This window comes from Molothrus ater, chromosome 23 (assembly GCF_012460135.2).
Source record: "Molothrus ater isolate BHLD 08-10-18 breed brown headed cowbird chromosome 23, BPBGC_Mater_1.1, whole genome shotgun sequence".
NCBI lineage: Eukaryota > Metazoa > Chordata > Aves > Passeriformes > Icteridae > Molothrus > Molothrus ater.
The window spans coordinates 4001654-4029616 of NC_050500.2; the positions used below are offsets into that span (position 1 = coordinate 4001654).

A 27963-nucleotide genomic window follows, 5' to 3' on the forward strand; every position below is an offset into this window, starting at 1 on the left:
TTATCTATTATCTATCTACTATTATCTATAGCCCATCATAACTACTATAATTACCATATTTATGTTACTGTTCTCCAATCACTAAAAGTCAGTACATTACAGTTTAAGCTAGAAGTTGTTTTTCAGTTTTCTTGCAGTGGGAAATTCTGAGACCTTTTTTGTACTTGCCACATTTGCTGACTTGTTTGCCTGTGCTCTCTTTCTGCTTGGTAAAAACATCTCCTTGTTTGGGGTGGGTTTATCCTTTTCTCTAAGCCATAAAAACCCCTTCTAACTCACACACCCTTTGCCTCCTTGGTTATCCAGTGAGACTGGCTCAGCAATTCCTTTCTTCTATATCAAAACTTGCTTCCATCTCTATCCTTTCATCAAACTCTACATTTAGAAATCTTTCTGCTAAGCACACATATCTGTGAGACTTTCTTGTCAAACTTTCATCCTTCCCAGCACAGCACTGCACAGAGCTCCCTTCCTGGTGGGATGTGTGGGGCTGGGAGGCTCTGGCAGATGCTGCTCTGCTGCCTTGAGCAGTTGGGCCAATTCTTGGACACATCCTCAGTGCATTGTGCTGCTGCTGTGGGGAGTGTACTCAGGGGCAATCCTCTTCCAAATGATTTTAAATCATTTTTGTGTGTACAAAAGTAGCTTGGTGAAGCTTTAGGAGCAGTGCTGAAGGACAGCATGTCTCTGTAGGGAAAGCTTATCATGAGCTCTCAGTACATTCTCCTGGGCTTTTCTTGTTTGGTATTTGGAAATGTCAGCTTTCTATTACCTGGTCCACCTACAACAATACCAATTAAAAAAGTAAGAAGTGGTGCATCTGCAGGTGCCCATAGAACTGCTCTTAATTCACAGAAATGCATTAATATTTAACAGATAATACTGTTATTGAGGCAAACTAGGCCATCAGCTTGAGAGAAAAACTTGCACCCTCCTCATTCCAACTAGAATTGGAAGCATTCTGTTGATAGAAACTTCGAAAGCACTTGGTGAATGTCAGTGGAGCTTTGAAATTAAAATTTCTTCTTATTTCAGATCAACTATTATTGTATCTCTGGCTTGGGTGAGCTGGGAAAGGGCAGAAGCCACTTGGGGCATGATTTATAATGCTGGCATTTCTGGCCAGTGATGGGGATGGAAGTGTTCTGAGCTGAGCTCTGCCTGAGCTCGTTTGAAATGCAATGACAGAATTCCCATGTAAAGGTTGCAATAAAAACAGAAAAGAGGGAGAAGAGATTCTGTACTTCAGAATGAAAAAAAAAAAAATAAAGAGTCCTCACAAATGTCAGCTGAGGGATCTTTGGCTCACACTTCTGGGGAAAAATAGTCCAAATGCAGTAGCAAATCTTTTCCAGAGCAGCAGCCTGCAAAGAGAGCAGCACTGTTACAGCATTTGCAGTACCTCAATATTTACATTTGTGTCTGTGATTTGTTGGGACTTTGCCTGTGTGTGCATGGGCAGCATGATTCCAAACATGATTTCTAAGTATTCCTGCAGCTGCAGGGCAGAACTCTGCTCCACATCTGCAGTTTTGGTGGCTGGGAGGTTCTTCACTGGTGCTTTATTGGCAATCAATCAAAGCCTTTTCTTTGTCTTGGTCTAAAAAAAAAGCCATGTTTTGCTATTAAATTGAGTAATCATGATGTATAAATTGGGCTGTATCAGTTGGGAAATTTTTTGAGATAGTTTGAAAACGAAAAGCACAATTCAGGTGTAGGACACTGAAATATCACACAGCTTTGGTGTTCTTCTCTGCACCACTTTCCTTGCAGGAGAAACTATTTTGGAAATGGTTACAGTATACAGGTTTAACATAGGAAAACACAGAGGCACTGTGCAAAGTAAGTCTTCAAAGGTGGAGAGCTGGAGTAGCAGAATTTATTCAGTATAGCAAGAGATGTGTGTGCTATAATAGGCCTCATTTGTCAGGAAGAGTATCTCAGAGGAGCTCAAACCCAAAGAAACCTTTGCTTTGCCCTCAGTGCTATTGTTTGAAAATCCTCAAGCCTTTTGCAGAATGAATTGTAAAACTGCAGAGAGCAAGTGACAGGGAGGAGGAGGAGGAGGAGATGCCTTGGTGGTTTCCACAGCAGATCTGTCTCCCTGTAGAGGCACTGGGTGCTGCATGCAGCAGCTGGGCTAAAGGCAGCGGTGCTGCTGTTCCCCACTTTTCCTCAGTGGGGGTGTTAAGAAGGAGTATCTGAAGTAGGGCAGGTTGCTTTCTCTCAGTTTTCTCTGCATGCTTTAATGATGGTTGTGTTTTTATACAGCACAGCTGTAGAAGGCTATTGACTGAGTCAGCTGCCTCTGACCAACAGCTCAAAGCTGTGGAAGTCTCAGGTTGGTCTTTCCAGAATCCAGACAGTAAAAACCATGGGTGTGAAAAGAGCCTTGCTCTGGAGCCCACCGTGGTTCTTGGAGCCAGGCTGTGCTGAGGGATGCTCTGCCACTGATGCCCTGTGTGCTGGGCAGTACCAACACCACAGGTGCTTGAGTGCCCTCAGACCTTCCTGTCACCGTGATATTTTATGAAAAATCCCTTCACCAGGATTTCTTCTCCTGGCAAGATGAGAAGCTTCAGCTTCTCCATGTTTTGTTCCTCTGGAATGTGATTTGGAGAATTGTTTACCCAGGAAGTGAATTGTTTTAAGTTAATGACCAATCCCAGTCCAGCTGTCAGGACTCTGGTCAGTCATGAGTTTTTATTATCATTCTTTTCCAGCCTTCTGATATCTCCTTTCTCTTTCTTTAGTATAGTTTTAGTATAACATTATAATATAACATAACATAACAATATGATGTAATATAATATAATATAATATAATATAATATAATATAATATAATATAATATAATATAATATAATATAATATAATATAATATAATATAATATAATATAATATAATAATCAGCCTTCTGAGAACTTAAGAGTCAGTTCTCATCTCTCACCTCGTCCTGGGGACCCTCATAACCCACAACACCTTGCCATGAAATCACTTCCATGATTTCTTGGGAATCATGGTCTCTGGGCAATAAGCAGGACAGGCGATTTCCCTGCTGCATCTCCATCCCTGGGACCTCTGTGTCAGCAGCAAAGCTCCCTGCATGTTCCCAGATAAACAAATGCAGTCCCAGCTCATGGCAGAATTATCTTGTCCCTGTCAGCTGCCTGTGTAAGTTAAAGCTTCCATCTGGGAGATGTGACACAGATGAAAAGAAATTTCCATTGTCCAGAAGAATAATACCTGTGTGAGAAAGAGAAGTGCCTTTTGTTTTATCTTGCTGCACGTTTCTGGTTGTGTAGCATCATCTTCCTGTTATACCTTTTACTAGCACTAGAGGCATTGCTATGAAAGATAAAAAACATCTCAGAAATCAATTTCTTTTGGAATTTGGAGGCCAGGAATTACTGCATGTTGTTTCTCTGTGTCTTTCAAAGTGTACTTTAAGTAAACATGATCCTCGGGAGTATTTAGAGGCAGCTCTTTCTATATAAAATATCTTCAAATGTATCACATTTGAGGATGTATTAGTGAGGGTTTGGTGTTTGTTCTATATTATGACTCTCTTACTTTTCTGCTCATGCTATTTAAATGCTGTCTGCTCTGTGTGCTGTGCCCTTACCAAGGTATTGAAGAGGAACTGGGGAACAGATTATAAAGTATACAGCCAGATGAAATCTTGATTCTCTTTAAAACAATTGCAGGAAATCTTGTAATCTCAAAATAATTGTGTGCTTTCCAAGCCTTTCAGTACTGCAGTACATGGAGCTGTATTGTTCTGTAGCCAGTCTCTTGTCTCATTAATTCTTGAACTTAAGCAAACAGAAAAACTCAAAATATTTTGGGCTGAAAAACTGGGAAAATGGCTCTTTGTTGGAGTTGTGGGCTGGCTGACCTTTTGAGACAAGCATTGTATCCATAGGGTATAAACCTTGAGAGCCCAGCCATGGCTGGGATGTGGCAATGGTGGGGATGGCCCAAAGCTCCTGTACCCAGGCAAGGACAGTGACAAGTGGCACGAGATCCTGAGTGAGTGTGTGTCAGGATTTAACTCCATTTAAATCCACACGTGCACCAATGTCTCCCTGCCTGGCTGACTCCAAGCATCTTCTCTTCCTGAGGAAGGGCCAGAAGTTCCAGCAGCTCTTTTGTCAGCTGGAGCCATAGGGGACAAGGTTAATTCAAGGGGCTGTGCTAGCTAAAAGGGATTTTCCAGCAGAAGCAGTCCTGCTCTGCAGCACAACACCTGCTTTTGTGTCTGGCTCTGGGGTCCCACTCTCTTCCCTGTGCTCCAGTGCTCCAGCTCAGGTGCCAGAGCTGTGCAATGTCTCTGGTAATTGGCTCGTTCTCCCTAATTAAACATGCCCAGCTCTAGATAAATTAAGGCAGTAGGTTGTGTGCTCAAAGGCAGTGGATTTTTTTTTTTTTTTCACAGTTAGTGTGGAAGATTAATATATTCTAAGGCATCAGCCACCAGGTTGCCTTCCATAGCATGACCTCAATTAGAAATTAGTTCAAGGATAAAGAAATTGCTGGGATTCAAACCAATAATCTGCCCAAAGCTAGCATTTGATCTCTGAAAAAATTCCACTACTTCAGTGTCTGTGTCATGTATTTGTGCCTTTTTCTTCAGGTATCTCAGACTCTGCTCTCAAACCTTTGAAAATCCAGAGAAAACCATCCAGAAAGACATTGCTATAAATAGCAGAAGATTCTGTCATCCATGTGTCTGGGAATAGTTTCATTCACTGGTTTGATTTTTAGATAACATACAGATGATACACAGCCACTCCCAGTACCTGTCCCTGAGTTACCTGTGGGTACTAAAGCATCATGTAATGGTAGCCCTTCAAAAGAACAGAAACCTCTTTATATTAGCTTTTTTTGGAGGTGATAATCTGTCAAATATTAATCCAAATATTAATATTAATAGTCACCCCACAGCAATGGATGTGAAATTATCTTCCCAGAAAGCTGAGATTTTCTTTTCGGCCTTTTCGATTGTTTGAGAAATACAGAGTAAACCTCATGAATGAATAGTTGCTGGAAAAGAAAAAGCCTGTTAAAATTTTGGGGGTGAGCAGGGAGGGAGTGGGGCACAGGAGCTGCCTATCCATCCCACTGTCACACTCCCACCCTCCTGCTTTGTGGTGTAGCCATTAGAGATGGAACAGGATGGTTTCACCACGTGTGGGGCTTCACAGGTTTGACACAACAGAACTGACACAAATGTCCAGTGCCAGCCAGGGCAAGTGGCTGCATTTGGGGGTAATTCCTTGGCTGAGATTAAACTCACTGATCTCTTAACACCTGAGGATGATTTACTTCCTTTCATCCTTCCAGCAGGGAGTACAAATGCAAAACTTTCAGCTCAGAGGTATTTTTCCAAAGAAAATTATCTTCAGCTGTGGTCATCGGTGATTTGGGAGCCCCTGCCAGTGAGATTTTGCCTTGAGCTGATTGCCTTGGCTGAGCAACTGAAGAGCAGCTGGAAGCTGGCCAGAAATGGCTTTTGATTTTTGCTTTTAAAAGAAAAATAGAAGAAGAGAACCGAACCAGCATGCTTTGGTGAGGCAGAAGGTGTTTGTGATTATTCTCCCTGAGAAGGGAGACTTCCCCTTGGAGGGGACTCTGGGAAGTGAAGAAGAAGAAGAAGCAAAAGGTGGCTGCTGAAATGAGTTTCCCCTGTGGCTGAGCCATGGTGGAACTCTGCAGGAACTGACCATTCCTTCACCCCAGCATTGGTCAGCCCTGTGCTGGCTGCCCACAGCCCCCCCACCTGCTAGAACTGTTCCAGTGTGCTGTTTCTGCTCCTGGGAAAAATCCCCACGTGGAGCAGGCTGGTGGAACAAACCATCCCTGTTTTACTCAGATAATTTCCATGGCGTGTGGTGGCAGCAGAGGAGGCTGCCAGGCTGCTCCAGCCACTGGGATGAAGGGCTGCAGCACCATTTTGTGCCATTATCACTTTCTGAATAATGTGTACACTTTCACCATCACCAAGTTTTTCTCCTTCATTTTTCATGAGAACTGGCATTAGATTAATGGTTAAGCCACGGCAGAAATGTAACGCCATGCCAGTCTGATTTATTGACCACTTAGTGCTGATGAAGCTTCAAACAAGAGTCAGACAGATGTTGCAGTTGCATTTTTCTTCATCAAAACCAACGACTTGTTGTGTTTAACCACTTGTTGCACCATCTCCTGCTTACCCCCAGCAGCAGTGGAGGCAGGAGAAGCCAAGGAGCCTTGTCCAGGTCAAGGACAGATGGCAGCACCTTCAACTTGGGTTTGGGGGAAGCAGAGCAACTCTGCGGAGGCTGCAGGCACTGGGATGATGGGCAGGATTTGACTGGGATGATTTCCAGCAGGAATATTTCCAGAGCCATCTGCAGCCCAGTGCAGGGCTCCCCTCATTCCCCCTTACCACCCCACTGTAGGGTTTCTGCCCTGGTGTGTCCACTCTCCTGATGCCTTTCCTGTATAGAAGTTATATTTGTATTTTTTCTTTCACATCTCTCTTGCTCTCCTGGTAGGTCATCACAAATAGTGATTTGCTGCTGATTATGAGTTTTCCAAAACATATGTATGCTGTTCATTTCAGTGTCAAAACATTTCAGTTCATCAAGTAGATTGGCATTCATGAGATCTGTCATTCTGAGGTCAGCTTTTAGATGCAGGCATAAGGAACAAACCTGCTTGGTTTGTGCTTGTTTTATATGCTTTTATGTATAAAAAGTATAAATTTCAGTACCAGTCCACTGCTGAGGTCCACTTGCCTGTGCTGCACTGAAGCCAGGAGGCCCCATAATCTTGTCCTGCTTGGTGACAACCCAGCACTGTCAGGCTGTGAAAAATACAGCTCACCTGAGAGGAAGGCAGAAGCACCTGCAGAACTGCCACATCACCCACTGCTGTGTCCTTGCTCCCTTCTTTGGAACCTCCCTGGGAGCAAGAAGTGTATTTACATGAAATCTCTGAAGCATCTTACTTTTTATTACTTCATCATGTAGATCACTAATGATGTTAAATTAGCTGATGGAGACTATTTGGGTGTGTGGGGTAATCATTTTTACTATCTGAACCTCTTCTGAGTTATGCATGAGAGCTGTGATGTTTCAGACATCCCCTTTGTAGGATGAGAGGTTGTGATGGTTTTCTGTGTCCTCTGGCTGTCTCTGTCTGGGGCAGATGTGCCTGTGAAAAAGAAGGTTTTGAACACCTCACAAAGGTTTTGAACACCTCACAATTGGACACAAAAGGTCCAGTTGTTTGTCTCAGAAGATGTCTTGGTTTGAAAAGACAGGTGTCTGCTGAGGAAGGCAGGAGCCTCTCTTGAAATGGAAAATGTAAATCTCCTCTTTCTGATTTATTTTAATTTTGACATTAAGGGGCTCTCAGACAAAGATATGGGAGTAGGAATAACAGGTTTTTTATTAGGAAAAATAAAAATTAAAAACAAAATAAATTTGCAGTAATACAAAATAACACTGACAGAGTCAGAATAGACTTGTCCCCCTGTGTGTCAGGGGGGTGGCACAGCCCCATCCCATGGGGGCTCAGCCCTCCTGCAGTGCCAGCTGTGGTTCTGCTGGAGCAGGGATCCTGCACAAGGGGGGAGTTTTCCTCTGAAGGTCCAGTGGTGGTGTAGATGGGCCTGATCTTCCTTTGGGAATGCAGTGGAGGAGAAAGCTGCTCCTCTGGGAATGCACTGGGCAAAGGCTGCTGTGGTGCTCCAACCCTCAGATTGGATCCAGGTAGGAATGCTTGGCTCCTCCCCTGGGCGGAGCATCTCCCCATGGGATGATGGAATTGGATCAGCCATGCAGGGGCACTCAGTGGCCATGGACAGCAGAGATCTCCTGGAGAGAGGATGGGTGTGGAAGAGATAAATTATAACAGCCCCACGTGGTTCTGACAGATGGCAATAGAACACACACCCCTGGCCACATCTTGCATTTACAAGCCTAAGGCAGAAGAATCTTGGGAATAGAAGAGCCAAAAGTTTTCTTTGCTTTGCACTTCCCAAAACCACTCTGAAATAAATTCTTAGCTGTTCCTTACAAGGTTTCTTTGCCTCTTCCCTGTGCAGTACAGCTCTTTTAGCACTGGCTGCAGGAATTTGATACTGCTTTCTCACAGAATCTTCACTGAGAATCCCCTGCTTGCAGTTCTATCCATAGAGGGAGAAAATGCAAGTTCCTGCTTGCATATTTTCCTAACCTAAGGAAATTTTCCCTAAGCTCTTTTGAGCTTGTCCTCCAGACAGAGGGATGCATCTGGTCACCGAGGGGATGCTCTGTGGGGTTGCTCTGCTTTTCATCTTGCTGTACACCAGTGGCCTCCCCACTGCCAGCCCCTTCTTGGCCAGCCTGGAGGAGCTGGGAGCCATGGCCAGCCCCCCAAGCCTGGGGATGTGCAGGATGCTCCCTGTGTGTGCAGGGTGCACTAGAGGGGTCATGGTCACCCCACTCAGCAGTGCTGGGTGCCCCCCTGCCCCTGCCCTGGGCTGCTCTGGGGGCAGCTCCAGCGTGCTGGGTTCAGTGCTGGGCTTTGCCCACCAGAAGTTCCCTCCTCAGGTCTCCTTGGTTAAGGTGTCCCTGTCCTGCTCCAGCTCTCCCCTGGTTTCATAAGCAAGTGCTCCCATCAGCACAACCTGTGCAAGTGGATGATGGGTTGTGTTCCCACTCCCCCTCGGAATAGGGCTCTAACAGCATTAATGAAACATTAGAGTTTTAATTACACCATTATCCTATTTATTTTTATAAATAATTCCAAAGCAGTCATTAAAGTTTGCGAACTTAGGAGTAAATGACTTAGGGGAAAGAAATCATCTCCTCGATCTTGTTATTATCTATTGAACAATCTCCCTGGGACGCTGTTGGGGAACTGGCAGAGTTGTTGCTGCTGCTGTTAAGATGATTCATTTACTCACAGGGTGGGGACAGAGCTCAGCTCCTGCTTCAGGTGTGGTGGGACAGCACCACAGAGCACCAGGGCAGGGTCTGTCCCACGGGGAGAGGAGAGCGGGGTCAGCTGTGGGATCAGCTGCTGGATCAGCTGTGGGATCAGCTGTGGGATCTGCTGTGGGATCAGCCTGCTGGATCAGCTGTGGGATCAGCTGTGGGATCAGCTGTGGGATCCACATGCAGGATCAGCTGCGGGATCCACCAGTAGGATCAGCCTGCAGGATCAGCTCTGGGATCACCCTGCAGGAGCCAGCACCTCTGTCCTCCTGCAGCTGTCCTTCAAGGGGCTTTTCCAGTCCCAACCCTCTACAGTTTGCAAACATCTTCAAAAGACAAGGAATTACAGGCTTGTCTGTAAAGAGGCCATTTGGGGTGCTCTGTGATACTGTTTGTGAGTCCCCTTGGCTCTTCCCTCCTGTATGGAGAGTGTGGCTGTTCCTGATGTTCTCAGGTGACTCTCTGTATATTCAGAAAAAACTGATGTGGTCCAGAACTGATGGAAGCATTGTCTCAATGAACAAAAGGTCCTTTAAACCAAAGCATATTACCTGGTGTTCATTGTCAGCGATGTTCATAGGAATATTCCAGGTATTTGGTGTTGCAAGGGTTGGAAAAGAGGTTCATGCTGAACATAGCAGTGGAGCAGGAGAGTTGCAAGCACCTCAGGATGGGGGAAGCCATGTGCAAACTGTCACCCACTCCTCTTTTAAAGAACAGCTCCTATCTTGGGGAAATCCCATACAATCTAGGGTCTGCTCATGATGTTTGCTGTCCCAGATTTAATTAGGAAGTTAAATGCAGAGAGTGCTGGCCCCAGCAACATAACCCTTGCTGTGCTGTCCCTGCAGAACCCAGACATTGTGTTGGTGCACTACCTGAACGTGCCGGCCATCGAGGACTGCGGCAAACCCTGCGGGCCCATCCTGTGCTCCATCAACACCGACAAGAAGGAATGGGCAAAGTGGACAAAAGAGGAGCTCATCGGGCAGCTCAAACCCATGTGTGAGTATCTGGGGCTGGTTTTGCTCCTTTGCTGTGTGCTCAGAGCCCAGTGTCTCTCACATCCTGTGAAGGAGTCATTTGTCCATCCAACTCAGCTTGCATCTGCACACACTTTCTGTCCAATATTAAACACTCCTGGGGTGTATGGTGTGAGAGCTGCCCAGACTGTCCCCAAAGAGGTCTCCTCTGCACACTGTACCTATGTTCTTGCATGTTCTAGGGCTGTTTGTAGGTACGTGCTCACTTGCAAAGAGCCTGTGTGGTACACCCATCTCCATGTTTGGTCATTGTCAGGGCACAGTGGGGTGCTGTAGCTTACAGGTGGCTCCATGGAACTGAGTGTGTTGAACTGAGCATCATTTCCTACAGTTTTGAACTTTGCAGCCTAAAGAGAAGGCTGCTTAGAGAAGGTGTGCAGAGTGACAGGGAAGTTTGCCCTCAGACAGGCAGTTCTTTGAACCCCTCTGCATCTGCCTTGGTGTATAATATTTTCCTTTGCATCACAGTTATAGCGTGTGTCTTCCCCTGGAGAGCACATTCCAATGTGCACACGAACATCTTTTTGCAGTGAAAGAAAAATTAGACATAAAGTGAGCTTGTAACCAAGAGAAAATTAGCTGCAAAAGCCACAATACCAAATGTGAGTCAACAAATACCAGGTCTGCTTCTGTTCCTGCCCTCTGCCCCTGCCTGGATGCTGGTGCCAAGCCCAGCCTTCTGTAATTGGAGGTCACAGCCACGGAGGGCATCCTGATGTGTGTCTGCCATCCGTGAAAGATCAGCCTTGTGCTGACCACAGCCTTGGTAATCTGAGTTTGCAGTCCTTTGTTGCATCCTGAGCTCTGCAGGCCCATGTATTCCTTTTCCACACAAAGCTGGAGGCCAGAGGAGGAGAGAAAATGACACATTTGCCCCTGGGGCTGATAAACTTAGACAGAAATCCAGGATGTTGGTATAGCTGAGACTGGACAAGTGCCTTAACATTAAACAGGAAAGGAAGCAGCAGCCTGTTAAAAAATCTGCAGTGCATCAAGAAAATTATGTGAAAACTACAACGAACTCGCCGTAAATTTAATAACACTTGGCTCTTTTATGTCTCAGGAGGGAAGAGTGAAATTCTGTGCAATTATTCAGAGTATATATGCATGTACACGTCTCTTTTTATGGGTACATATCCTGGGAAACACATCCTTAGAAATGTAGCTCCAATAAAAGCTTTGTGTTCTGCTCAGACCTGGGAAACAAAGAGGACACGGATAACCCTGTTTGGGGAGCACAGAGGGGCACTGCTCGCCAAGAAGCCATCAGATTTGGTTCCAGTATAGGGTGTGCCATGAAATTCTGGAGCCAAGCACATTAGTTTCATCACATTTTTGCATTAATCACATTCTTTCACAGACTTCACAGTTTGATTGCCTGATGTTTCCAAATTTCTCTGCCCTAAAGCAGATTTGTCAATGGCTTAATCAAAGCGTTGTGCGTGGTGTGGCTGGTGCAGTGACAGTCTCACCCTTTTACCTGCTCTGTGTTGGGGTTTGTTGTGTCTTATTCCTCTGGGCTTGGAAGCTGTGTGGGGGTTTTGTTGATTATTTTGTTTTCTCGGCTGCTGTTTTCCATGAGAATTCCTCATTTAAGGCACATCAGTGATGATTACAGCCAGGGTGTGTGTGGAGGTCCAAGGCCTCTGTACCTGCAGGTAGGTTCCCATTTCAGACCACTGATGTCATTCAGGATTAAGGGAGAGAAGCTGATACAGTTCCTTGGGGAAGATGCTTCCTCCTGGTCAGAGGTTGGTGGCAGTGTCCAGCTCTTGACTCACTGACAAGTGCTGTTTAAGTCCTGCTCAGCCCGGGCTGAAGTCAGGTGTTAAAGCTGTTGACCTCTGTCAGGTATTAAAGCTTTTCTGTCAGAATGGAGGGTAGCAGACAGTCAGTGGTGTGGGAGCATGTTCTCCTGGCCTGCAGAACTCAAAGCAATGTGGCAGATGGCTGGCAGGGTGAGCAGCATCAGTCCTGGAGTCCAAGCTAGACAAATACATCAAACTGTTGTTCCTGAAATGCACAGAGACCCTGGCTGGGATGATCAGGGAGTTTGTTTACATTTCTTGCATCCATAATTTGCTCAGCTCCCCTTTCCTTCCCTGCTGCATCTTCCCAAAGTCAGTCCTGGCTTCAGGAGCATCAGGGACAGGCACCAGCTCCTGGTGCCAGCCTTGTCACCCCCTGAGCAGAGCAGGGCACTGCAGGCTGGGTGCTGAGAGGTGGCTTCTGCCTGCTCCTGAACCCAGAGAGAGCTCCTTGGCTGGCTGCAGGGCTGGTGTTTGCTCATTCTGTCACTCTGCTTGCACTGCTGGTTATGGATTAAAACCTCACCTTTTTGGAGCGGCCATAGAGCTCTGAGAGCTTTGTGGAAAGAAAGAGCATTAACTTGTTCTAACATAGATGGTGTGTGAACTAATTAAGAGACTGAAATGAACCCATCTGAACATCCATGAAAGGTAAATGCTGCAGATGCTCTAAGGATTTGAGGTTTTCTCAACAACTCCAGCTGAGACTGTAAATAATTAATTAATCAGCCTGACTTCAGCTTTCATGGCTTTGCAGTTGTAATCTGTGTGTTAACTGCCTTCACACTGTCCATGACCTCCTGATTGCCTTCTCTGGACCATCACTGTTGGCTTGCCAGCCCTCCATTTGGCAGTCCTCAGGACTGAAGCCTGTGAGCCTGGAAGGCCTCATACACATTCCTGACCTCCCTCAGGATGATTCCTTCCTCCTTGCAGGCTTGGGGAGGAGGCTCCTTGTCTCAGAGTGTCACCAAGGCCAGGGAGCCCAGGGAAGGCTGTGACACCTCCAGTCATGCCAGAGCTGGGATAATCCAGCTGTTGGGAGCATCCCAGCTGGGTGTCTCAAGCAAAAGGGTTGTCGTGTGTGTGTGTTGCTTTCGTATGAATGCAACTTTTGGGTACATTTGTGTAAAGTAAATAGCTATAATCCATGAAAATTCTGCAGGAATGTGGTCCGAGACACCTGTAAGTCATTTCAGGATGCCTGGTGTGAAGAATGAGCCTCAATTTGGCTTAACTTTCAATTTCCTCCCCCCTTGTGCCCCATTACAGTCTTGCTTTGAGATTTCTCTGAATAGATTAGCAGATGTCCTTAGAGGCATCTGGTGGTAAAAGCAAATTCAGTGGCAGAATCCATCACAGCAGAATTCTGTATATAAACTCCATATGATCAGCAAATTGTGGGCCAGCTCATGTTGGGGGTTTCTCCAAATCATCCCCTTTTGGCTCTCTCATCCTTCAGCTGGCAAAGCTGACTTAAAAGCTCACAGCTGGTGCCACGTTGCAATCCTTGTTCCAGGTCCACTATAATTAAGAGCTATCTTCCTTTCAGAGGAAAAGCTTTTTGCATTTCTCTGCTGCACAGGAACTGAGGGCTCCTGTTTGTGCTGCCTGCACGCAGCCACAGCTGGGCAAGCTGGAAATTCCATGTGTTCTCATCAGCCCATGGGCATGGGCTGCTCTTGCCTTCTCCCAGAGTCCCTGATTTTGTGTCAGTGAAGCCATCAGGCCTCCTGGAGGTGACCCCAGCCTGCATCCCTGTGTTGTCATCACTGCAGAAGGCACCAAACCCCTGAAGCTCAGAACGAAACTCAGCAGCAATTGGAATTAATGCAGTTTGAAGAACTGAGTTGTTGGGAGTTTTACCTTGGCTTGAATTTATATTTAATTTCAGTAACTCCGTTTAAGGATTGGGGTTATATTTCATCTTAAAAGATCAGTTGTACAAAAATGCTACATGGGATGAATTTCACAATTCCCCAAGGAGTTTGTTTGAGTTCCAAAGTGCCCCTCAATGGAAACTGAAGCTTGCCAGCTTAGCTCAGCTGACCACATAGAAAGCAATGTGGATTCTTTAAAAAAAAATTGGGTTTAGTAATGCTGACATCCAGTTTTACTGCAATAGTCTGAGTTTTTATTAAAAAGAGAACATGATAGAAGGTGCTGGATAGGTTCTTACATCCACAGTCCACCACCTGGACTTTGAGCACCCCTGCTCACATTGTCTGTGTGGCCAGCATCAGCCTCCTGCCCCCAGCCACTGCTCAGCTTCTCATCTTCCCCCATCCCCTTCACCCCTGCAGGAGTGCAGCTCGTGCAGGAATGCACTTTTCCTCTCCTTCTGAGATCTGCAGTGGCCTCTATGTCCCCAAAGGAAGCTTGATCCCACGCCTACATGGGCCACTCTGTGGTGGGGAAGCAGTTTCCCTCGTGGTCGAGTTCCACCTTCCATAGACAGTCCCACTTTGCCAAAAGAACAAAATTAGGAACTGTGTTTCAGCTGGTGCCTTTCAGCTGTTTTTGGAGACACCAAAGTGAAATAATCCCACTGAGTGCTGACTGCAGTCCAGTAGGAACCCACCATTATCAGTAATGGAAACTAACTTGAGGAAACCTAAACCAAATCATTTCCTGATCCCCTAAAACTTGGGTGTTAAACCAGATGCAGCAATTGCTGAATCTCTGAGGAGGCTGCAGGCATACCAGGCTTTGTTTCCTGTTCTTCCTTGGTATTTTATCTCCTCTGTTAACACTTGGCAGACTGGCAGGGACTGGCAGACTCGGTCCTAGAGCATCTGCAAAGGTGTCAGTCCAAACCTTCCTGGCAGTGCCACCGAGATGTGACCTGGGGAAGGAGGGCTGGGACCCTGGGGAGAGCCCTGGGGAGAAGGGCTGGGAGCCTTGGGAAGGGATCAAAACTCTCTCTGAAGAATTTTTTCCCCCAAAATACCCCAAACAAGATTTTTGCTAAGAACAAAAACAAATCTAAAGTGGAGAAAAAAAAAATTAAAAAATAACAGTAGAGAAATGGGAGAAATGGGGAGGCCTTGCCAGGCTTCCTGTGGGTCTGGAGCCCCGGGCAACACGGTCCCGTTCCCGGTGCTGATCCCAGCCTTGATCCCAGTCCCGGTCTCTGTCCCGGTGCTGATCCCAGTCCCGGTGCTGATCCCGGTGCTGATCCCAGTCCCGGTGCTGATCCCGGTGCTGATCCCAGCCTTGCTCCCAGTCCCGGTCTCTGTCCTGGTGCTGATCCCAGTCCCGGTGCTGATCCCGGCTCTTATCCCAGGTCTGGTCCCAGTCCCAGTCCCGGTGCTGATCCCGGCCCTATCCCAGTCCCAGTCCCGGTGTGATCCCGGCCCTATCCCAGTCCCAGTCCCAGTCCCGGTGTGATCCCGGCCCTATCCCAGTCCCATTCCCGGTCCCAGTGCTGATCCCGGCCCTATCCCAGTCCCAGTCCCGGTGTGATCCCGGCCCTATCCCGGTCCCAGTCCCAGTCCCGGTGTGATCCCGGCCCTATCCCAGTCCCATTCCCGGTCCCGGTGCTGATCCCGGCCCTATCCCAGTCCCAGTCCCGGTGTGATCCCGGCCCTATCCCAGTCCCATTCCCGGTCCCAGTGCTGATCCCGGCCCTATCCCGGTCCCAGTCCCAGTCCCGGTGTGATCCCGGCCCTATCCCGGTCCCAGTCCCAGTCCCGGTGTGATCCCGGCCCTATCCCAGTCCCATTCCCGGTCCCGGTGCTGATCCCGGCCCTATCCCAGTCCCAGTCCCGGTGTGACCCCGGCCCTATCCCGGTCCCGGTCCCGGTGTGATCCCGGCCCTTATCCCGGTCCCGGTCCCGTTCCTTATCCGCTGGCGCCACCTGGCGGCCGCCGTGCGCGGCTCCCGCTGCTCTTGGCAGCAGCCGGAGGAGGAGGAGGAAGGGGAGGAGGGGGAGGATGGTGATGGTGCCCTTGAGCTGCAGCCGGAGGAGGGCGAGGACCACACACGCCGCTCTGCTCCTCCATGTGCGAGCAGCCTCGGATTTAACGCGTCTGGAAACGGGCGAGAGGGCTGCGCCGGGCGGCTTTGGAGAGCCGCGTCCCTCTTCAGGGGATGCTGGCCAGCACGTCTGCCCAGCCCCTGTGAGTAAAAAATCCCGCTGCATCTGAGTAAACCTCCAAGGAAAAGTGTTGTTTTGGAAGGCAGACATGTCTGTGAAAAACAGCTCCCAGCAAAACGCCCCTGTGAGTCCGTGCAGGACATTAGCATGCACGGGGTGTCACTGCTGTCCCCAGCAGTGAGGCTCAGGTAAACCCGTCCTTCACAACCAGTAACGAGTGGAAATGGAAGGCTGGAAAATCAAAGCTAAGCTGTGTGTGGGCGTCTGAGTGCGAAAGGATAAATCTAATGGAAATATCCTTCAGCCAAACTGAGAAATCAGAGCGAGGCCTTTACTTCTGTCAAGAGAAAGGCAGTGGGAATGGAAGGGACAAGGCTGCCATTTCCAATTGACCATCGCCATGGAAACACCTCTCAGTGGCAGCACTTGGTGGAGCGGGATGTGGGCAGCAAGGCAGGAACGGGTCCTGGACAAAGGACCTGCTCACGCTCCCAGCTGCACTTTGGGGATTTTTAAAGCACTTTGTGTAGGTCAGGAGGGGCTGAGGGCAGGACTGACACCAGGGCTTGCAGGAGGCCAGCAAGATACATCAGGAGGCAGAGGCAAACAGAAACCTGACCTTGGTGATTCTAGATATTCCAGCTGTGTCAGTCTATTCAACATACCAGCTTCATGGGGGAGATCTCATTGTTGTTACTCAAGTAACAAAAGATTTATCAAACTGGGGCAGAGGAGCCACATGGAGGATATAGGGAATGGCTTCATAATGTACTGTACATGTACAGGTATGTGTAAGCTGTGTTCTGAAAGGTGGTATGGGAAAGCAAGGTCTTTGGAATAAAATCAGGAAGTGTAAAATGCTTGAAGTGGCAAAGAGAAATGTCTAAGAGCATTCAGAAATGGTGGAATGATCAGATTTAAATACAGGAGAGTATTTTAAGGACAAGTTTTGGTTAGGGTAGAGAAACCACAGGGAGGGAAAGAGGGAAACAATTGTTGATGGTGTTCAGAGGTCTAGAGTGAGGATGAGGCAGTGAGGTAGAGTTCAGGTGATGGGGAGGAGGAAGATATCTGCAAGACAGCAGGACTGCAGGCCTGGAAATTGTGGAGGACTGAGTACCCCCAGCAGCAGCAGAAGGCAGAAATAGCCAAGGTGGTGTAAGAAACTTGGACAGTCTGTCATGTTTCTGAGTGCAAGTTTGGATTCTGAGCAGCCTTTTTGTTGGTAATTCAGATCATCTTTCATTCCTTTGCTCATGGTGGTCAAAGTCCTGGCAGTGCTAATGAACAGGAGCTGCTGGGCACTATCACAAGATCATTTTTGTTGCCTTTTCTTCAAAAAGGAAGAAAGAGAGGAAAGGTGAGAGCCCAAGTTTGTAAGAAGAGATTGCAGCAGCATTAGCACTCTGAGTTGTGGACCTTCCCCCAGCCTCAGTTCTCTCCTTTGAGCACCCAGTGCAGCACCAGTAACTCTGCCTGGCTGCACTGTGCTGCAGGCACTGTGCAGAGGGTGTGTGGCAGGAGGAATGTGTTGCTGCTGTAATGCAGCAGCTTTTAGACCCCTCCATGCTATCACTGAAAAGGAAAGTGTTGAAGCAGTTCACAGCTTTCATTTTAAATTACCAAGAAATGCAGTAGAAGTCTGAACAGGAATCTGGATTAAAATCCTTTCCAGAATTTCTCCTAAGCCTCAGACTTTTTTTTTTCCCCTTTTTTGTTCCTATATTATGGTTATATTTAATCAAACATAGTTCTACAGTGGTTTCACTTCTTGAACCACTAAGAAGCAGGAAGAGTCTGTGTGTATGCTTTTTATTAGCCTTCCTTTCATAATGCACTTTCTTCCCTATAGAAATCTCCTTTCCTGCTGATTCATTATGTGTCAGGAAGCCAAGCGTGACATGTTAAAAGCCATCTTGATAGTGTTTGGTATTCAGTACTAACAATTCACCAGGCACAGGAGTCTTTCTTTAAAAGAGGGAAGAAGAAAATCTGCATATTGGATGTGCCAAGATAGTGGATAATTTGCATTAAGCATCCAGACATTCTTTTTTTGCAATCTGTCACCCTTCACTGGCTTTTTATTTTATCACCTTCATAGCATATGGGGAACATAAGTACCAAAAGAAGTGGCACCACGTGGACAGAAGCTGGAGCCAGAGCCCTTTAGCATCAGCTGGAGCAAGGCTGGAGAAGGACCTTTCCTCAGCAGCAATTGATCCTCAATGCTGGAAGGACCTGAAAATAATAGGCATGGTTCTCTAAGTACCCAGCTCTAAAGCTGTCCATTATGCCTTAGCTCCTAGCTCACAGCTTGATTCAGACTTAAGAACCATCATCATGAATACACAAACCCTGAGCCATGATTCACTTCCCAAGGTTGCCCCCTTGATGCTCTGCTCATCTCAGGATTTAGCAGTGCTGCCATCCTGCTGTAAAACACTTTCTGTACCCAGAAACACGGACCCCAGCTCACTTCTTTAGCAAAAAGCATTTCTGAAGTAACCAGAAATTACCTAATGCAAAGTTTCTCAATAGTAATTACAGCTCAGTAACTTAGTGTTGTATAGCTGAAAGCATCCAAAATACTTGACTGCATTCTGATCTCACTGACAATGTATTTTTTGTAAAATTGCTGTTTGGACATCACTTATTAGACATAATATCACTGGTGACAGAACAATGTATCTTAAATAATAAAATGAATGTGAGCAGAGGTAGTGAAGTGGCAAGCATGTCTAAGTTAGATGTCATAACAGAGACTGAGTGTTAAGAAGAAATCCAAAACTGTGAATATACTAGGAAGCAAAATCTGTTGGGTACGATAACAATAAATGTGGTCATCAAACAAACATAGAGGGACTTATTACAAAACAATCTGCAGCACTTTAAATAGTGATATGGGGAAGAATGCTTGTAAACCTGATTTACAGTATTTCTGCAGTTTATCCAGCCTGGCCAATAGCAATGTGAATTCTGCAATATAAAACTAGACCAAGATGAGATGCTGTTGGGCAAAATGACATTAGTGGGTGAGGAGGCAATACAGCAACAGGTAACAAAAAAGCAATAAAACTGCTTCAGAGAGCAGATCCAGGAGCTCTGTTCCACCAGCTGTGTGTGACACACTCAGTGAGCAGCATCAGAGAGAAGAACAGAACACTGTTCACAGGATATGCTGCCCCTGTGACCATTAGATGTCACAAACATCCCTTCATTTGCTCTGATCTCCTTGCACGATGCTGCTTTTGGCTTTGCCCCAGCCTGTGGCTGTACAGGAGCATCAGCCCAACCTGCTGCTGCCAGGATTTCCCCTTCACATCAGGGACCTTCACCACACAGGGATCTGTGGCTTTACTACAAAGCCTAAGAGCATGAGACTTTCAGCTTTGATTTTGTGTATTCTGGTTTAAGGATTTTAGAACACAACATGCAAGGAATGTGCCTTGACAGACTATGGCAAAGACTCTCTGAAAGAAGCTGCCAGACATGAGGACACCTTGGAAATTATGTTGTCACTTATCAGCACTTTCCAAAATCTGCACATGAGCTGTGGTGCATTTAAAGGATAAATAAATAATATGCACATATAAATTGCTCAGAGAGACATTAAGAGAGACAGAAGATGCTTTGAGTCAGTTATTATGGATAAAATATTTTATAAGTGCCATTTCCATTGTAAGTCAGGTTGCAAATATCACTGTTATAAGAAATTCTGCAACTAAAATATTCTGAGAGGGAGTCTTTATTCAAGTCATGTATCTGTATGCAGTCTAGCATTCTTATTTAAATAGCTAACAGGCCCAGAGAGTTCCCAAGGAAAAAGCTTCAGTTTGCAACCTGTTCTGTAACATCACCCACCTGTCCATTTTCTCAAATTACTAAAAGGTCATCCAAGTCTGAGGAGGAACTCACACAGTGTCTGTTAGTCACTCCCAAAAAATGAGTCAGCCTTCACTGCTGCCATTGGGATCTGACAGTGAAGACCTGGCAGGAGGTTTGCATTTGCTGTTACTCTGGTGTATTTTTGGCTGCTGATTTTACTATAAGGCTGATTTTGTTTTCATATTAGACAGAAAAAGATTCCAAAAGGCTCTTAGGAATTATACTGCTTTACTTCAATGGAACCAAGTCTTTTGTTGGTTTTGGGTATTCAGTGAAGGTTGCTGGCTACAGAGAGTCATTGCAGGTGCAGAGTCCCTGTTAGCAGCAGACTGAAACAGAGCCAGATACTCTGCTGAGGAGTTTTTCCTCTATGTATTCCTAATTCAGGAATTGCCTTTGGAAGCCTGTTGATAGCAAGGAGCAGAGAATAGTAAGCCAGTATCCATTACTGTTGCTTTTTATAGGTCTCCTTTCAGTTCTGACACAAAGCAGCAGGAATGGATTTTTACTGGTAATTTGGAGTGGCTTTTGATGGTTTTGGCATGATTTTGCAGTTTCTGATGGGAAATTTTACTGTTCTCTTTGCAGTTCATGGCATCAAGTGGACATGCAGCAATGGCAACAGCAGTTCAGGGTTCTCAGTGGAGCAGCTCGTGCAGCAGATCCTCGACAGCCACCAGACCAAGCCCCAGCCTCGGACACACAACTGTCTCTGCACTGGTACCTTGGGTGAGTACTCAGGAGGGCACTCAGTGACTCAGCTTCATCCACTCTGGGAGCAAGGTTTTTAGTGCTGAGGTGATAAGAATGCTGTCTCATGAAACACTGGGACACAGTGAACTCAAGAGTTGACAGAAGTCCCGAGCAAAAAAAGATGCAGCTGGAACTTCTGGGGGAAATGTCAGTGCTTTCTAATAAATGCAGTCCATACATGAGCTGCTCAGAAAGGTACATTCTCTTCTACATGTGCAAATTCTGTTGCCAAAGCCTCAAAATCTAATGTTCCTCCAGTTTCACCCTCTGAATTCCTTGCCCTGCAGCTCACTTTTTTGGAGAAGTGCTCAGGTGGTTAACTCAAGGTATCACTGAGATAAGACAGGTCTTATTTAGGTATCATGAAAAATACAGATCTCTTTCATGTTAAAGGAGATGACCTTGTTTTGGATGACACTACAGCAGCACCCTTAGTGTTAGCATTTCCCACAGACAGTGGAAAGCTCAGTGATTCACTTTCCAACTCATCTGCTATGGAGCTGCTCCTTTCTAGCACTTTGGTCAAATGAAGTATATGACACATTAACTAGTCTTTAGCAAAGCTTATAAAGGAAAGTTGTCAGTGCTTCAAAGAGTTATTTTTTTCTTCTTTTCTTGAGCAGTTGTATTATACAATCAAGGCTTAAATAAGAATGATGACCTCTGAAATACCTGAGTTTGGATTAAAATTCACCCCTTAAGGCTCAGCATTCGATCCAGGCTTGCAAATCTGAACATGAATCCTTTTATTCTTCCCTTTGATGTTTTGTCTTGTGCTAAGTCTGCTCAGTGCTTTTTAACACAACAGTATTGCTTTGTTTTGTAACTGGCTTGCACATTGACACACACATTCCCAATCCCTTACTGTCATCCACAAATACAGCAGCATGAAAGTCTTTCCCTTGTTCCTGTTCATTTCTATACCTAGGAGAATAGAGAGATTTAATATTGTATTTAGTCTCAAAAGCACTGTCTTGAACTACTTTAAGTGACCTCATTCAAATCTTGAACACATAATAGAGATGTTCCTCTTCAAGGGCAAGCAACAAAAGATTCAGCAAATTGTGGTGGCTACAAAGATGTTTTATGTTGCCCAGAAGATGGCATTTATAATTGTAGCCATGAGCTATAGTGAGGAGGCTTCTTCCCCCTTTCAGTCATTCTGCAGTTCTGTAATTAATTTTCTTACATCATTCGAGGGAAAATTAATCAATTAAGAAAAGAAACGTCAAAAATTCATGGGCTGCTGTTCTTTAAACAGCAAAAGCAATCCCTGCACCAGAGTTTGTGACTAAGGTGCCTTTGCAGACAGGATTGTTTACTTCATCCTGCCTGATTACAAGCTCTCAGGAATGCAGGTGATGTTACCATTACAGGCCAGTAAAGGTGCTGGCTGGTTTAATTCATGGAGGATTTTCTTCTGGTGGCCCTTGCTTGAAAATTCTTCAGCAGCTCCAGTGCTGACTGTGTGCTCTGTGTGCACATGTATGCACAAGCACGAGATACACAACTAGCATTGTCCTAATTTTGTATTTACTGAACAGCAAATACTGTTGTTTTCTGGCACAGGGGCAGGAAGCAGTGTGCATCACAAGTGTAACAGTGCCAAACACCGCATCATATCACCAAAGGTTGAACCAAGGACAGGTGGGTACAGCACTCATTCAGAGGTACAAAATAACGATGTCTCTGAAGGCAAGAACGAGCACAGCCATGGCAAGGCCTCCAGCCGAGAGAAGAGGAACGGCAAAGTGGCAAAACCAGTGTTGCTCCATCAAAACAGCACTGAGGTTTCTTCCACCAACCAGGTGGAGGTCCCTGACACAACCCAGAATTCTCCTGTGTCCATCAGCAGTGGGTTAAACAGCGACCCAGATATGGCAGATAGCCCAGCTGTCACTGGTGTGTCCAGCATGGCTGTAGCATCAGTTATGGGAAGTTTGTCACAAAGTGCCACTGTATTTATGTCAGAAGTCACCAGTGAAGCTGTGTACACGATGTCACCCACATCTGGCCCAAATCAGCACCTTCTGTCCTCAGATGCAGCTGCACAAGGACTGGTACTTGCTGTGAGTTCAGATGGACACAAGTTTGCTTTTCCAACAACTGGCAGTTCAGAGAGCTTGTCGATGCTACCCAGCACTGTCTCTGAGGAACTTGTGCTCTCCACAACTTTAGAAGGAAATAGGAAAATTCCAGAAACCACCATGAATTTTGACCCAGACTGTTTTCTTAACAATCCCAAGCAAGGGCAGACTTATGGTGGAGGAGGTATGAAAAGTGACAGCATCAATACCAATATAAGGCAGTCACCCACAACAGAACGTAGCTTCAACTTCAATACAACCCTCACGAAAGAAATTAAAACTGAGGACACATCTTTCGAACAACAGATGTCCAAAGAAGCATTTTCCTCCACTTCTGCATCTAACACTCTCACACTCAGTACTGGTTCAGGTTTACTTCCATCTGGAGGAGGTCTGAGCCCAAGTACCACCCTGGAGCAGATGGACTTCAGTGCCATTGACTCCAACAAGGACTATTCTTCCAGCTTCAATCAGACCGTCCAGAGCCCTCACGTCCATCAGACCCCTTCCCCCAGCTTCTTTCTGCAGGATGCCAGCAAACCTCTTCCCCTTGAACAAAACACTCACAACAATTTGAATGACACAGGTAGCTCATTTGTGAACACGTTAGGAATCTCCAATGTGAAAACAGAGTCCTCGTCCCAAACCACGTCCAACTGTAACGGCACAGTGGAAACCAGAATAGAGTCCACCTCTTCTCTCCAGCTCATGCAGTTCCAAGCAAACTTCCAGGCTATGACTGCAGAAGCTGAAGTTCCCATGGAGACCTCCCAGCAGGCAGAAGGAAATGAAAATCTACTTAAATCAGGGGATCTTCAAGCCTGCAACACAGAACACTACTTGCAGCCTGAGGCCAACGGGGGTATCAGGAATGGAAACAACCTCCCTATTCTCCAAGGAAACATGGTACAAGGACTCTATCCTGTGGCCCATCCTAGCTTAAATAACTCCTCCAACATGGAGCTTAACTTAGACCACTTTGACATCTCCTTCAGCAACCAGTTTTCTGATCTAATTAACGATTTCATATCGGTAGAAGGTGGGAGCAATGCTCTGTACGGACACCAGCTGGTGTCAGGTGACAGTGCTGGACTGTCTCAGCCCGAAGACAGTAACAGAGCGACGTACAACCAGGCCGAGATGTGCATTCCTTGCTGCAGCCCTCAGCAAGCCAACATGCAGCTGAGCAGCACGGAGAACGGAGCCAGCACCATGGCATACATGCACGTGGCTGAGGTGGTCTCGGCAGCTGCAGCACAAGGCACTTTGGGGCTGCTGCAGCAGAGTGGCCGCTTGTTCATGGTGACAGATTATTCACCAGAATGGTCTTACCCTGAGGTAAGTCCAGGGCTTTTACTCACTCATGTTTACTGCTTTATCTTTGCTTTGGTAATAAGGGAACTGTTTTGTTAAAGCTTTGAAAAGGTTTTTAAAATATTTCTCTCCCAAGTCAGAGCATTCAAGGCTGCTTGCATGTCTGAGTGTACTTTTAATTAAGCACTTCATTATCCTGACAGGGCCCTTTCTTCACTAAGGAAGCATCTGAACAGAAAGGTATTGTTTCATTGAAAGCCAGGTCTTCCCCACATGATGGCTTCGTGGTGCTACCTAGGCCCAGTAGAGCAGTAGTATTTGCGAACTGGAGCTGTTCCTTACATTTGTCACAGGTGTTCCTAGGAGAGTAATTCAAGGCCTGCACAGCCTTAATGAGTTCAGCATTTCCCTCCACCTCACTGACTTCCAAAATCAGTCACATGCCCCATAAGCTGAAAATGGCAGCAGCACAGACCTTGCTGCTGTGAAGAAATGTGTGAGGAAAGAGACTGTTTGAGCCACTAATGGGAAGAGAAGATTAATTTGAATTTAAAAAAAAGGTGGTGGTGGATGTTGTTTTCCTAGGCCCGGCCTTGGAGCACTGTTGAGTCTGTACGGGGGTGTGCAGTAACTGCTCCGGGCCGGTCTCCCTGGCCCGCAGCGCTGGCCGGTTCCGGGGGATGCGGCCCGGACATTCCCGGCCTTCGCCGAGCAGCTGCCGGTGGGGCGAGCTCGGCAGGCCCGGGCCGGTACCGGGAGGGGCCGCACCGGGCTGAGAGCGGCACCGGGCTGAGAGCGGCACCGGGCAGGGAGCGGGGCAGGGAGCGGCACCGGGCTGAGAGCGGCACCGGGCAGGGAGCGGCACCGGGCTGAGAGCGGCACCGGGCAGGGAGCGGGGCAGGGAGCGGTACGGGTCTGAGAGTGGCACCAGGCAGGGAGCGGGGCAGGGAGCGGTACGGGTCTGAGAGTGGCACCAGGCAGGGAGCGGCACCGGGCGGCTCCGTGGCCCCGGGCTAGGGCAGCACCGGACGGGGAGCGGCACGGGGCCGAGAGCGGCACCGGGCAGAGAGCGGCACCGGGCAGGGAGCGGCACCGGGCGGGGAGCGGGGCAGGGAGCGGTACGGGTCTGAGAGCGGCACCGGGCGGCTCCGTGGCCCCGAGCTAGGGCAGCACCGGACGGGGAGCGGCACCGGGCAGGGAGCGGCACCGGGCGGCCCTGTGCCCGCAGGCTGTCGTTCCCGTGCCCCCGGGCTGTCGTTCCCGTGCCCCCGGGCTGTCGTTCCCGTTCCCGGCCGTGTCGCTCCCGTTCCCGGCCGCCCGAGGGCAGCACGGCCCCGGGAAGGGGCGGCGGGCGCGTCCGGCCGCGCTCCTCCCGCCTCGGCCTCTCCTGTCACGCTCGGGTCTCTCCTTTTTTCCTGGCAGGGAGGAGTGAAAGTCCTGATTACCGGCCCGTGGCAGGAAGCCAGCAATAATTACAGCTGTCTGTTTGATCAGATCTCAGTGCCTGCATCTTTAATTCAGCCAGGGGTACTGCGCTGCTACTGCCCAGGTAAGGAGCACGGCTCTCCTACATCTGCGGGTTTCCGAGCCTCATCGTGTCGTGTACCTGTACAAAAGTGCACTGGCATCCAGAAGATTTTCCTCTTTTTTTTGACCAGATTAGTGTGAGAACAGCAATTTGGCATCTTGATACATCACAACAGATCACAACAAATACTATTTAGAATCTTTGAATTAACTTTAAAATAATTATTGGAAGTAATTTTAAATAATTCTAAGCATTACTTTTGTTTTGAAAGAGCAGATTAAAGAGTAGCTGTTACTTAGGGGTGCACTCAGCTGCTCTGCTGGCTTGATTTGCCTGTTTTGCCCTTTGTAACTTACATGAGAACACCTCTAACCTCCCCGCAGAGATTTTCAGTAGTGATGGCCTGCAATATATGACTTCAAGTGGATGCAGAATAACTTGGTTTCATTGCTAGGCCCCAGCTTTCCATTGGAAATGCAGTGAGGCTGCTCAGTCTTTAGAAACATGTGATTCTGCCTTTTGCCAGAATAACCCATTAGATGACTCTCAAGCTTAAAATCTCCACGTTTGAATATGCCAACAGGTATTTTGGACTGCTGAATTGTCTAGTCACAAAAACACTGTTCAGCACCCCATCTCTTCACCTGCTCTCAGCCCAATATTTGGCACATTGGGTAATTCCTAGCTGGGGGTTTCTGCAGGGAGTTCTCTGTCTTACAACATGTATTTTCCTTTTAGCTCATGACACTGGGCTTGTGACTTTGCAAGTTGCCTTCAACAATCAGATCATCTCCAATTCTGTGGTATTTGAATATAAAGCCAGAGCTCTGCCAACCCTGCCTTCCTCCCAGCATGACTGGCTGTCCTTGGACGGTAAGAAAAGTGGGATATTCCTTAAGAAAGCAGAACAAATGCAGAACTGTGAATGACAGAGCAGCTCCTGGTGGGGAGGGATGTAGAGGGGCAGGTTTGTCCTGACAGGAAGGGCTGTGGCAATGTTAATCAAAGTACTTTCATTGAAAAATTTTATTAGCTCTGTTGGTGTGAACAAAATGTTGCTGCCTTTTATAGAGGATGGCAAAGAGGTGGGTTCGTTTGTCTGAATGGAAAGCTGATCATACTGCCCAGTTTCTAGGAGAGAAGCATTTACCCTGGAATTGTCTTTCTTGAGAACTCTGAAACTTGAGCTTGTCTAGAAAAATGTGTATTTATTTAAGCAGGAAATGGGGAGGTAGTAAGGCATGTACAAGAGGGATGTGCTAAAGAAGTTGGCATGGTAGCACTTCCAAAGAGCAGAGCGGGCATTGCAGAGTGAGGAGAGGTTTGTGATGTGGCTGCAGAGGTACAGCTGCAAACAGAAACAGAACTGGCTCTTAACAAGGAGGTGCACTAAGTCTTGTGTTCAGCATCAAAATCGAATTTGCTTGACTTGAGAAGATTGTAAGAGTCTGTGGGTGCTTCTCATCTGCTGCCAGGGCCTCCTGCTGCTTGTGGAGTGCAGCTGATAGCGTGTGATGGTGATTGATGCTCAGCTGTTAGCAATCCAGGGTTGGCATGCCAGGTGGGTAGGTTGTGAATGCCTTGTTTGACAGTTCCTTGGTGCTGCTGAGCTGGGAGGAGCTGAGAAGGTGGCTGTGAGTGCTGTCTCTGGTGTCCCTGCAGCTTCTCTGGGTGCTCTTGGTTAGCAGCCCAGCTCTCAATTAGAGGTTGTTATGCTGTGGTGATGGTGGAAGGGAGGGGGACTGCAGCAGTGAACAAACTAGGGCATTGCTAACAGGGAGGGGAAAAAAAAAGTAAGAGGACCGCTGCATTGCAGAGGCCCTTGAGGGAAAAAGACTGAATAATTATACCAACCATGATTTATCAGAAGCCTCTGCCTTGATGCACAGTGCTCCAAAGGGAGCAAATTACACTGTTATTTAAAGGACCAGCTACATCTTCTCATTTACTGCTAGAGAGCAAATGTTAGCTTAGCTAGCCAAGGTGAAAACTAATGTGAGTTGATTCTATCAATTGAATAAATACACAAATCCCTGACTTCTCTGTTTGCTTTGATTTCCCTGCTTAAAATCCTTGCCCTACTGACTGTTACGTGGTCTTGAGGGAAGATTTTCGAGGAATATTTGTAGTCACAAAATATTGACAAGAATTTTAAAATTCTTTTTAATTAACTCAGTGGAACACTCTGAGTTCCTTTGCATTGTTAAAACACAGTTCATGATTCCAGCTGGAATGAGCACTGCCAGAGAGAATAGAGCTAACAGCCATACCCCAGGAACACCCTGGGAAAAGAACAAGCAATTTCCATCTCATCTAAGTTTAGATAAACAATTCCCTTCCACAAATGTCTTTAAAATAAAGTCAAAATTGCTCTATATGTGAATTCTATGTTTTCAGTTCCATTAAGACAAAAATCACTTTTTTTTTTTGAGCACAGCACAAGTATTGGCCTTTGGGATCAGGGAGCAGTCCTGCTA

At 46.9% G+C, this 27963-nt stretch overlaps 1 protein-coding gene across 6 annotated transcripts in view; it reads left to right on the forward strand.

Moving 5' to 3' along the window:
* The window catches only part of CAMTA1 (calmodulin binding transcription activator 1), a 249536-nt gene that overhangs the window by 181655 nt on the left and 39918 nt on the right, over positions 1-27963 (forward strand). For all 6 annotated transcript variants that reach the window (XM_054517128.1, XM_036396502.2, XM_036396506.2 and 3 more), the window contains 5 exons: positions 9820-9973; positions 20393-20533; positions 22127-23982; positions 25381-25507; positions 26225-26359. In XM_054517128.1, coding sequence (XP_054373103.1) covers positions 9820-9973; positions 20393-20533; positions 22127-23982; positions 25381-25507; positions 26225-26359 — 2413 coding nt within the window. The remainder of the gene's footprint in view (positions 1-9819; positions 9974-20392; positions 20534-22126; positions 23983-25380; positions 25508-26224; positions 26360-27963) is intronic.